Below are 11,645 nucleotides of genomic sequence, written 5' to 3'. Positions count from 1 at the left end.
TAAAGTAAAACCTTTTGTTTCTCAATAATTTAGGTTTATTGTGTTACAATTTAATTTCCTATAATAGGTTTTAAAAATCAGTTCAAATCATGTCGAGGACTCAGCGTCATCATATGTGTACAGACCGTAAGCAATATCGGTTTGTCTCGTTGACGGATCGTGAAAACAATTGCAATGGTTTTGGTAGTTTTTAGGTTTTAAGTGGTATATTACGTCAAGGGCCTCATTTATTAAAGGTTTGTGTGTACTAAAACTGAACAAAGCTGATCTACTAAACGTGTGCAAAATGGATTTCGTCTGTTAAGTTAGTAGAAGAAGGCGTCTTCATAATATACAAAATATATGCTGAACATCAAAACGCTCACACTAATGGAAGGAGAAGATGCAGACATCATTACAACTGTGAGCAGCGTTGAAAGGGCCCTCGCCCCCGTTGCACCACGGGGTTTACGGTAGTCGGCCGGCACACATGATGCTTGCGGTCACGTCCTTCCCGATGCCCTGATCCGCCATCAAAATTTCGGGACCCCCAAAATATACAATTTTTCGCCATACCTGACGCTCCTGCAAAATATGGGGACTTTTTGTGCATTTGTTAAAGACTTCAAAAAGTCGGTAATTGTCTAGAAGAAAAAACACATCCATTTCAATAGGGCCCTTGCAGTGCACTGCATCGCCCATGCGGGTTTGCTCCGCTGCTCGGGCCCTAATAAAAGAAAATAAAGAAAATTAATAAAGCCACTTCAGACTGTTATCATTTGCAGCAATTAGGATCAAGATCTGAACTTGTGCAACCGAGTTATTAATGTTTTGTGTTTTGTGGCGAACCATCAGATCAAAGTTTGGCGCCATGCCATGCCCACATCCTGTCATTTTTATCATCACCCATCAGTTTAGTATCCATCTCTGATCACCTAAAGTGCAAAAATTAACGTATAGTGATGGCGTGGGGCAGTTTTCGCCGCTAAGGAACAGGTACTGGTATTGGGCACTGGGTGTCCTCATCATCATCATTTCTACCAAATAATTTCGACTTTCTGGAGCCAAATTAACGTTTCATGTTTTATGGTGAATCATCAGAGCAATGATTGGCGCCATAACACGCCCACATCTTATGGGGTAGGAAAAATTGGTTTGCAATTTATCATTGCCTATATGTGCAGTATGTGTAATTTTAAACCACAACATATTTGGTCGAAGTCCCTACGAAGAGTTCATTAAAGTGTGACCCCTTTTTTTTTTTTGCTGAAAAATGGAAGACGAAAACCAAGATGGCTGACTTCTTGTTCGATTTCAGGAATGGATTCCTGAACATAATGTGCGTCCCGTCATGATGGACAACTCCTGAAATGTTCATGTCGATACGTGAAACTGGTAGGAGGGGCTATTTTTTTTAGAATTTTGAAGGTGGCGCTACTGGGACAATTTCGAAATGTAATTTTTCGGGACCTACAAAATATAACAATTTTCACCATACCTTACACGCTGCAAAATATGGGGACTTTTCATGCATGCTAAGGGCCTCAAGAAGGCGTCCAAACACATAGAGGAAAAACACAGCAATTCAACTGGGCCCTAGCAGTTTTCTGCACTTCCCCTGCGGGGCTTGCTTCGCTGTTGAACCTTATCATTCAGCACGAACAATGTGGTTTATCAACACTCATCACTGTTTTGCGACCATTATTTTGCGTTGTATTTTGCACGTGTCAGATGGATGTGCAAACTGACAGTTCCACACACAATCAGTGATTGCGCTGCACAGACAGGTAATGGACGGACGAGAATTCTCCGTCATACTTGTTTGTTCAACATTTTAGACGGTCAGAAATTTAAAAAAATTAGATTTGTCGTCTATTCAGCTATTTTATAATTTGGTTGCTGCTGGATGACTTATGGGGATGATAAACATTTCAATTGATGCGTTTTGGTGTCTGCTTGCATTTTTTTTTTCATGGTTTTTTAAATTTAGGAAATACTGTATACTACTATAATATATCTCCTACATGAAAAAAAATATTTCATTGTGCATTTTCTTGTGTTTGAGTCATTCAAGTCTCACAAATTAAGTGCCAGTGTGCATATGTTTTTTTTTGCGATTGTGAAAAGGTGTTACAGATTTTAGATGTGTGCCGCCAGTTTACACATTGTGCACAGGTAGGAGCATGATAACACACTCAGTCTTAGTAGATCACACGCAACATGCCCACTCATAGTACACGCTGTTTTGGGAGTTTTTTTGCACACGCTGTTTGACGTGTGGTGTTTGGATCGTGATAAATCAGGCCCCAACTGTATAGGCAGATAAGCAATATTAGAATCAAATTATTCATTAGTGCCACAATAACCTACAGGGGACCTAAATCAAACTCTGCTACGCAAAGAGAAGCAGGCTTTTTAACAGCAGCGCAATGTGAAGAGTTAAATTGACCGTTTAACGTTAAGAAAATAGCCTCAGTGAACCAGTCGGATATCAAGTTTTAACTGGGACAGAGCGCCTCACGTCTCATGTCCCATATATCCGGGCTCACCTCATCTAGACGTGCAAGCCGCTTCCTTTAATAGGACGTTGGGAGTATTTATTCATCTGTGAATGGCCGGATTAACATGTCTCTTTGCAGTGATTAATAACCGACAGACCGGATTCATAAATTATGAAATAGAAGATATGAGCTCTGCGAATATCATTTTGAGGGATGAGCTCAGGGGAGTTCAGCCAAGCTCATACTAGGTTTCCTTTATATCGTACTAAAGGAACTGCTCATTGTTCATATGTCCAGGTGCTCATGTTAACTTCTTGTCCCCCCGCAGCGTGTAACTGCAACCTGCACGCCCGCCGCTGTCGTTTCAACATGGAGCTGTACAAGCTGTCGGGGAGGAAGAGCGGGGGAGTGTGCATGAACTGCCGCCACAACACCGCGGGACGCCATTGCCACTACTGCAAGGAGGGCTTCTACCGAGACATGGCCCGACCCATCTCTCACCGCAGGGCTTGCAAGGGTATGTCCTGTACAATCATGTTGTGTGTTGTCATGGATTTGACTGGTTCTCATTACTGTGCAATAATATGTCGATCCTAAACTCACTAACCACAACATAAGGTGCACCCGCATCTTATAATAAGATTTATAATACTGACTCACCACGGAACTTTGTGCATAATTTTAGAATTGTGAAAAGTTGAAGATGTGTTGAAAAAGTCAAGAAAACTGTCGCGGCATGAGTCGTAGGACTTGGCAACTTATTTTTAAAGGTTGACATTTTTCTGAGGATCACAAAACCCAAAACCAGTGAAGTTGGCACATTGTGTAAATCGTAAATAAAAACTGAATAAACTGATTGGCAAATACTTTTCAACTTGTATTCAATTGAGTGCACTGCAAAGATAAGATATTTAATGTTCGAACTTAGAAACTTTCTTTTTTTTTTAAAATAATCATTAACTTAGAATTTAATGGCAAAAAAGTTGGCACAGGGTCTTTTTTACCACTTTGTTACATGGCCTTTCCTTTCAACAACACTCCGTAAACCTTTGGGAACTTAGGAGACCAATTTATTAAGCTATTTAGGTGGAATTCCTTTCCATTCTTGCTCGATGTACAGTCCATGGAAAAGACGTTGCTTGGATGACAACATATGTTGCTCCAAAACCTGTATGTACATTTCAGCATTAATGGTGCCCTCACAGATGTGTAAGTTACCCATGCCTTGGGCATTAATACACCCCCATACCATCACAGAGGCTGGCTTTTGAACTTTGCGCCTATAACAATCCGGATGTTTTTTTTCCTCTTTGGTCTGGAAGACACAACGTCCACAGTTTCCAAAAACAATTTGAAATGTGGACTCGTCAGACCACAGAACACTTTTACATTTTGCATCAGTCCATCTTAGATGAGCTCGGGCCCAGCGAAACCGGCGGCGTTTCTGGGTGTTGTTGATAAATGGCTTTCGCTTTGCATAGTAGAGTTTTAACTTGCACTTACAGGTGTAGCGACAAACTGTAGTTACTGACAGTGGTTTTCTGAAGTGTTCTTGAGCCAATGTGGTGATATCTTTTACACACTGATGTAAGTTTTTGATGCAGTACCGCCTGAGGGATCGAAGGTCACGGGCATTCAATGTTGGTTTTCAGCCTTGCTGCTTACGTGCAGTGATTTCTCCAGATTCTCTGAACCTCTTGATGATATTACTGACCCTAGATGGTGAAATCCCTAAATTCCTTGCAATAGCTCATTGAGAAATGTTGTTCTTAAACTGTTCCACAATTTGCTCACGCATTTGTTCACAAAGTGGTGACATTCGCCCCATCCTTGTTTGTGAATGTTTTTATACCCAATCAAACCTGTTCCCAATTAGCCTGCTCACGTGTGGGATGTTACAAATAAGTGTTTGATGAGCATTCCTCAACTTTCTCAGTCTTTTTTTTCTGCATGTGCCAGCTTTTTTGAAATATGTTGCAGGCATCAAATTCCAAATGAGCTAATATTTGCAAAAAATAAAGTTTACCAGTTTGAATTTAAGTATCTTGTCTTTGCAGTGTGTTCAATTGAATATAGGTTGAAAAGGATTTGCAAATCATTGTATTCTGTTTTTATTTACAATTTACACAATGTGCCAACTTCACTGGTTTTGTATTTAATTCAGAGGATATCTGTATTTAAATGTATGCAATCAGCTCATTGTGGTGTAGATCTTTACCCTATTCACAGCCTAAACAGTACGCTGAAGCAGGGGTGCCCAAACTTTTTGCCTTTAAGGGTCAAAGTGAAAATGTGCCGAGCTATTTTAAGTGCGAAACACAAATGGCTTAAAGGCCTACTGAAACCCACTACTACCGACCACGCAGTCTGATAGTTTATATATCAATGATGAAATCTTAACATTATAACACATGCCAATACGGCCGGGTTAACTTATAAAGTGACATTTTAAATTTGCCGCTAAACTTCCGGTTCGAAACGCCTCTGAGGATGACGTATGCGTGTGACGTAGCCCGGCGAACACGGGTATGCCTTCCACATTGAAGCCGATACGAAAAAGCTCTGTTTTCATTTCATAATTCCACAGTATTCTGGACATCTGTGTTCGTGAATCTGTTTCAATCATGTTCATTGCATTATGGAGAAGGAAGCCGAGCAAGCAAAGAAGAAAGTTGTCGGTGCGAAATGGACGTATTTTTCGAACGTAGTCAGCCACAACAGTACACAGCCGGCGCTTCTTTGTTTACATTCCCGAAAGATGCAGTCAAGATGGAAGAACTCGGATAACAGAGACTCTAACCAGGAGGACTTTTGATTTGGATACACAGACGCCTGTAGAGAACTGGGACAACACAGACTCTTACCAAGATTACTTTGATTTGGATGACAAAGACGCAGACGTGCTACTGTGAGTATGCAGCTTTGGCTTTTTTTTGCGTATGTACGTAACTTTTTTAAAATATATAAGCTTTATGAACCTTGGGTTAGGTGAACGGTCTTTTGGGCTGAGTGATTGTGTGTGTTGATCATGTGTTTGAATTGTATTGGCGTGTTCTATGGAGCTAGGAGCTAGCAGAGGAGCTAGGAGCTAGCATAACACGTACCGTACCGTACGTGCGCGTCACGTACGTAACTTTTTAAAAATATATAAGCTTTATGAACCTTGGGTTAGGTGAACGGTCTTTTGGGCTGAGTGATTGTGTGTGTTGATCAGGTGTTTGAATTGTATTGGCGTGTTCTATGGAGCTAGGAGCTAGCAGAGGAGCTAGGAGCTAGCATAACAAACACGCAGGTGTTATTATGCAGGATTAATTTGTGGCATATTAAATATAAGCCTGGTTGTGTTGTGGCTAATAGAGTATATATATGTCTTGTGTTTATTTACTGTTGTAGTCATTCCCAGCTGAATATCAGGTACCGTGAGTATGCAGCCTTGGCTGCTAAACATTCGATAACTTGACCGTATGTGCGCGTCACGTACGTAACTTTTTAAAAATATATAAGCTTTATGAACCTTGGGTTAGGTAAACGGTCTTTTGGGCTGAGTGATTGTGTGTGTTGATCAGGTGTTTGAATTGTATTGGCGTGTTCTATGGAGCTAGGAGCTAGCAGAGGAGCTAGGAGCTAGCATAACAAACACGCAGGTGTTATTATGCAGGATTAATTTGTGGCATATTAAATATAAGCCTGGTTGTGTTGTGGCTAATAGAGTATATATATGTCTTGTGTTTATTTACTGTTGTAGTCATTCCCAGCTGAATATCAGGTCACCCCCGGCTCTCACAGCATCTTCCCTATCTGAATAGCTTCAACTCCCCACTAGTCCTTCACTTGCACTTTACTCATCCACAAATCTTTCATCCTCGCTCAAATTAATGGGGAAATTGTCGCTTTCTCGGTCCGAATCTCTCTCACTTCATGCGGCCATCATTGTAAACAATAGGGAACTTTGCGTATATGTTCAACTGACTACGTCACGCTACTTCCGGTAGGTGCAAGCCTTTTTTTTATCAGATACCAAAAGTTGCAATCTTTATCGTCGTTGTTCTATACTAAATCCTTTCAGCAAAAATATGGCAATATCGCGAAATGATCAAGTATGACACATAGAATAGATCTGCTATCCCCGTTTAAATAAAAAAAATTCATTTCAGTAGGCCTTTAAATGTAAATACAAAGTTGTTTTAATTAGTACAAATGACAGTGATTAATGGCAAGTAGTAGGTGTGAGCTTTAGGGCTGTACCTAACTTTGTAACTAAATCTAACTTTTTCACTTCCGATACAACACCAACATTGGACCCTTAAGTAGTGGCCAACACTGATATTAACCCAATTAGATATCAGCAGGAATAATACATACTTTTAATGTTTTGATCAAGTGAAATTAGTCACTGAGAATGTATGAAAAGCAATTACCTTTGTACTATTAACTATCTTGAATGGACACATGCTGTTTTTAAGTTGAAGTGAAGTGGTAATTGTTTTTTGTCACCGCTCGTGGCCACAATAATTCATTAAATAAGCTCATGATGTAATAAATTTATTGATGCTGTCGCATTTGTTACTGTATAGTTTCTAATATGCTTCTGCCTGAAAACATTCTGCCTAAAAAACTGTGTTTATATTGACAAATGCTTTGTTTTAGACTGAAATATATTTAATTTAAGGACACCTATTACAAATATATAACTTGTGTGTAATTGTGTGCTTAGCTGCTGTGTAGCTGCTAGTTCCTAGTACCCTAAAGCCTAGCATGTTTACCTTTCTTTCCTTTGTGCTCATTGGAGGACATTTAGATGTTAAATGGCTCTCCAACTATGCACAAGTAAACACACAGCAGGACGTTTATATCAGAGATTTTACATACAAGCCTATATAATCCCATACTTGTATTTTTTGCCGATATGGCACCGATATCCGATATCAACATCGGGACACTCCTTACAGAGGTCAGTATGAATATGTATTACATTTCGGAAGCTACCCTTTGAAACCAAACGACTCGACGGGCCAATTGTGGCCCCCGGTCCCAACTTTGTGCTGCACCCCTGTGCTAAAGAGGTTTTGCGAGTGTACCCCAGAAGTATCATACTGTTGGTGTTTCACCTCAATTCTGTGCAACTTTGGTAGAACTTTTTAATTTCCTGCAATATCTGTCTTTAACACACACACATTCATCATCATGACATTGTTATTTGTGCTTTATGAAAATAGCGCAATCAAGAGGTAAACAATTCATCACTTTCTTTCACATGTGCCAGATGTGACGGATATTATAGATTACGGAATGGTTTGCTTCATGACTCATCGGGGCAATATACCGCAATCTTCCCTACCTCAGCTCCAATTTGTGTGTAAAACCTTTGTCTTTTCCTCTTGGCCCATATTTCTATTTCTCTTAGTACCACATGTCTGTGTAAAATGGAGGTGAAAGGTGGCGGTATGCTTGATCGGGGGCGAGTGTCACATCTGAAGTGGAGTTATGACAATAAAATACAGGTGTTTCCAAAATCAGAGGCTATGACTGCTTCTAATCAGATGTGCCTATAGGAGACAATCCTGTTTTTGCCTGAAACATTGTACCCAATTATCAACCCGCAGTGCAGGACAGATGCTTGCACCGACTTTCGCAATATTATAAGCGTGGGTAGACAAACGATGGCATTTAAGCACATGGCTAGGCCTTTAGAGTACAAAGTCTTACAAAATACAAAATAGATTCATGAGACCCGAAGCATTCACCTTGAGCTGGTGATCGTTGACCACAAGGAACTTGATTTGACGCAACACCCGGCCAATATAATTCACATGAAACTGTGAGCAACTGTATAAACATATTTTTGTTAGAAATTACAAAAAATATTTTACATTGGGCTAATCAGTCACCCACCTCACATATTATTGTCGTGACTATCTTTTGAACAGGGGTGCAGCACTAATTTCCCTGAGTCAGTTTTGCCCACACACATCTTTCTTCTTCACTTTTATTTCCGCCAGGTCAATAATGCATAAAGCAAAACACGTTCTAGACCAAAAATGACTTTATATTCTTTACTGCTCACTAGTGTTACCATATCTGAGTTAATGTGTAGAAATATGGGGAAACAACTACAAATGTGTGCTTCATTAACTAACTGTGTTACAAAAAAGATCAATAAGAATAATACATAATGTTGGATATAGAGAATATGTAAACCCTTTATTTTTTTAATCAAAAATATTGAAATTCAACGATTTTGTGCATTTGCAAACAGCTAAAATTATGTACAAAGCAAACTATAACCTGTTACCCAAGAATGTACAACAATTCTCAACAAAAGAGGATTAACCAAAGAAATCAAACAAAGCACCAATATGATTCAGTTTAAGAGAATGTTCAAACTACAAGTGTTCACAAAGTATACAGAACAATAATTATGATGAACATCTTCTTTACAGACATATATAAACTTTGAGTGAACAACACTTTATCCAGCTGCCCTGCACACTTCTCGGGGGAGCTGCCTGACTGCCTCCGGGATTCTGTCACTCAGACCTCGAAGCAGCCACCTCTAACAAAAATGCGTAAAAACTACAAAACTCATCTCTTACTCCAAAGATCCAAACAGTTCCAAAATTACTTGTGTGTGTCAGGAAATATGCTTTTTGTTTTCTTATAAATTTTATGACTACTTTTCCAGAAGCCAAGTGAAAAGCACATAAATATATTGTGCTAATGCTAATGCTAGCCAGTCATTCCAGATGTCCCGTGTTGTTCTAGACACAACCAACGATGCCAGAGATTCTAGCATCTTAAACATCTTATTGCTAAGTTAATGATAACTTGACAGATTCTGATATTATATAGTTTGGCAGCTCGTGTTGAAATAATAGCTCATGCATCCTTGTGTGTTATTTCTTATACACGAAAGCATTTTAAGTTTATTGATGCATTATTATATAACATTATTTTGCTTTGATTTGTCATAATGGGCAAAATTGTCCAGGGATAAATCAGTCAGTGTCAGGATGTGTGCATTAAATTCAAGGGTCAGAGCTCTATGAGCCATTTCTAAATTGTATTTGATCAAATATGTTTGTAAGAACTACAACTGATAATTGGTAATGGTGGATTATTAGGGTATATGGTATTCTGATGTGTTAAAAAGAACCGAAAACCGTAATAACATCCGAAACATAGATTTTGGGAAACGTTCCACTCTACTGTGCGTACATTCTATTCATTTATAAATGGTGGATACTGCTCTGCATGTGTCACTCAAAATAATGCGTGTCCAGTCATTTTTGCAAAGAAGCAAAAACTGCCTGATTGATTTAAACAGCTAAAATTTTGTGACATGGATTTGCATCATTACATCTAAATTTCAAGGTTGATTAGTAATCCATTCAACCAGTCAATCTCACATCACACTTAGAAGCAACAGTCTTGATTTTCTTCATTCCAGATGTCCCGTGAAAGCGTCCATGCATTGGATTGCTGTGATAAAGTCATAAAAATGAGCGCGCCGAGTGCCTCTTAATGTGGTCAATAGCAGCAAACAAACATTCGCTATTTGCGCACAAGAGGCTCAGATAAACAAACGTCAGTTAAAAGGCGACCCAAATCCCAGCGCAGAGCCTGTCACAGCTGCAGTCGCACAGGCTTGAAAAGTCATCAACATCTGAGGACGTTTTACTGCTTCTTAACTGGCCCGAGCCCCCCGCTCATAAAACTTCAGAAAAAAACAGTTTGAGGAGAAAGGGAAGGGGTAGAGATTGACACAGCCTGCACCACCCCTTCAGACCCCAACCAACCCGCTTACGCCCCAGCTTAGATTTGTCTGATTGTTTACCGAACACGCTGGAGAAAGGCTGTAAACTGATGTCTTAACAGCCTGCCATTGTTTTGTTTAGAAGGTCTGTTCTCACTCATGTTCCTGTTCCTGCTCCTAGCTTGCTTGACTCGACGCTATTCCCTCACCAGCCAGGAAGCAATGACGTCCGTCCATTTCCACGCTCATGTCCTGGCGGGCCGACAGACCCCAAACACAAAACACCACATCAAATAAAAGGGTGTTTGCTGAGTTAACACAGGAGAAATCATTCCATTGGCTAAATCCTAGTAGGATTACTAGTAGATGTTCCATCAGAAGCTTCTTTTTTCATTCATCGTCACATTCATCGCAATGTTTTAGTGGGCCAATCAGATGGGTTCCATTACTTCTAATGATGGCAGAACTCCTGGAATGTCAGACATTTTCCCGCACCTGGTGATGGTGCCTCTAGCAGATGAATCTCTGCCAGAGAGCCAAGATTCTTCTCTGACTTGACCCCTGACATCAAGGTCACCCCCCACCCTTCATGCCCAGTCATAGACAGACGCATTTCAACGCGTCCGTTGCAAAGCCTGACTGTTCCGGGTGAGCCGGCATGCTCTAAATGACAAAGATTTTGATTTACGTCCGCTTCAGATGGACCACGACTGCTTTGACACCTGCGGATGGGCCCGGCCTTGCCCGGAAAAAGGCGGATGTGTTTCTGAGGGATCAGAGTTAATCTCCCCACTTCTAGATCTTTCTTGGGTCAGTTTCAGCCTTTTAAAGCCTCCGGCCAACAGGTGGGATCTCGTACGCTGCTCTGCTCTAGTGGCACAAAAATGTCCGGTGCAAATAAACACAGTCACACTTCCGTCAAGTCATGGAAAGAAAAGCGCGGCCTGTTCACAGCTGCCCTGGCAAGCCTTGGAACAAAATGCTGGGTCCCAGTCTTTTCCCATAAAGAGCCTTTTTGTCTTTTCTTGATAATCTTGGTCACTTTCATCCGTCCCATCCTGACCTTGAAATGTTTAGTTAAATGAGGAATGATTTTTCACAGTGAAGTAACTGTAAAACTAAGCACACTGAGGAAAATACATTAATATGCACGTGACATACACTTACACTGGATGAAGGTTTGAGTTTGAGTTTATTTCGAACATGCAAGCATACAACATGATACATCACAATTTCCAGTTTCTCTTTTCAATATGTTCGAAAAGGAGTAGGAAGAAGCAGAGCTTATTTAATCCTACCCCTTTTCTTTTACATAACAGTTGCTAAAACTTTTGTTCACTTCCTGTTCTCAATTTATTCACAATATACTCCAGAAGAATGGATAAATTAAATAAATTCAGTATTCTTCTTGT

The 11,645-nt window shown here is 40.1% G+C and overlaps 1 protein-coding gene across 1 annotated transcript in view; it reads left to right on the top strand.

Annotated features, from left to right (window-relative positions):
• Positions 1-1,340: 1,340 nt before the first annotated feature.
• The window catches only part of LOC133651396 (netrin-3-like), a 33,215-nt gene continuing 22,910 nt past the window's right edge, over positions 1,341-11,645 (top strand). Inside the window, exons 1-2 of the mRNA XM_062049337.1 lie at positions 1,341-1,374; positions 2,809-2,997. Coding sequence (XP_061905321.1) covers positions 1,350-1,374; positions 2,809-2,997 — 214 coding nt within the window. The 5' untranslated portion in view covers positions 1,341-1,349. The remainder of the gene's footprint in view (positions 1,375-2,808; positions 2,998-11,645) is intronic.

The sequence above is a fragment of the Entelurus aequoreus genome, linkage group LG06 (genome assembly GCF_033978785.1).
Source record: "Entelurus aequoreus isolate RoL-2023_Sb linkage group LG06, RoL_Eaeq_v1.1, whole genome shotgun sequence".
Lineage (NCBI taxonomy): Eukaryota > Metazoa > Chordata > Actinopteri > Syngnathiformes > Syngnathidae > Entelurus > Entelurus aequoreus.
Note: the sequence above shows the minus strand (reverse complement) of the source record. Positions and strands in the feature narration are given on the sequence as shown.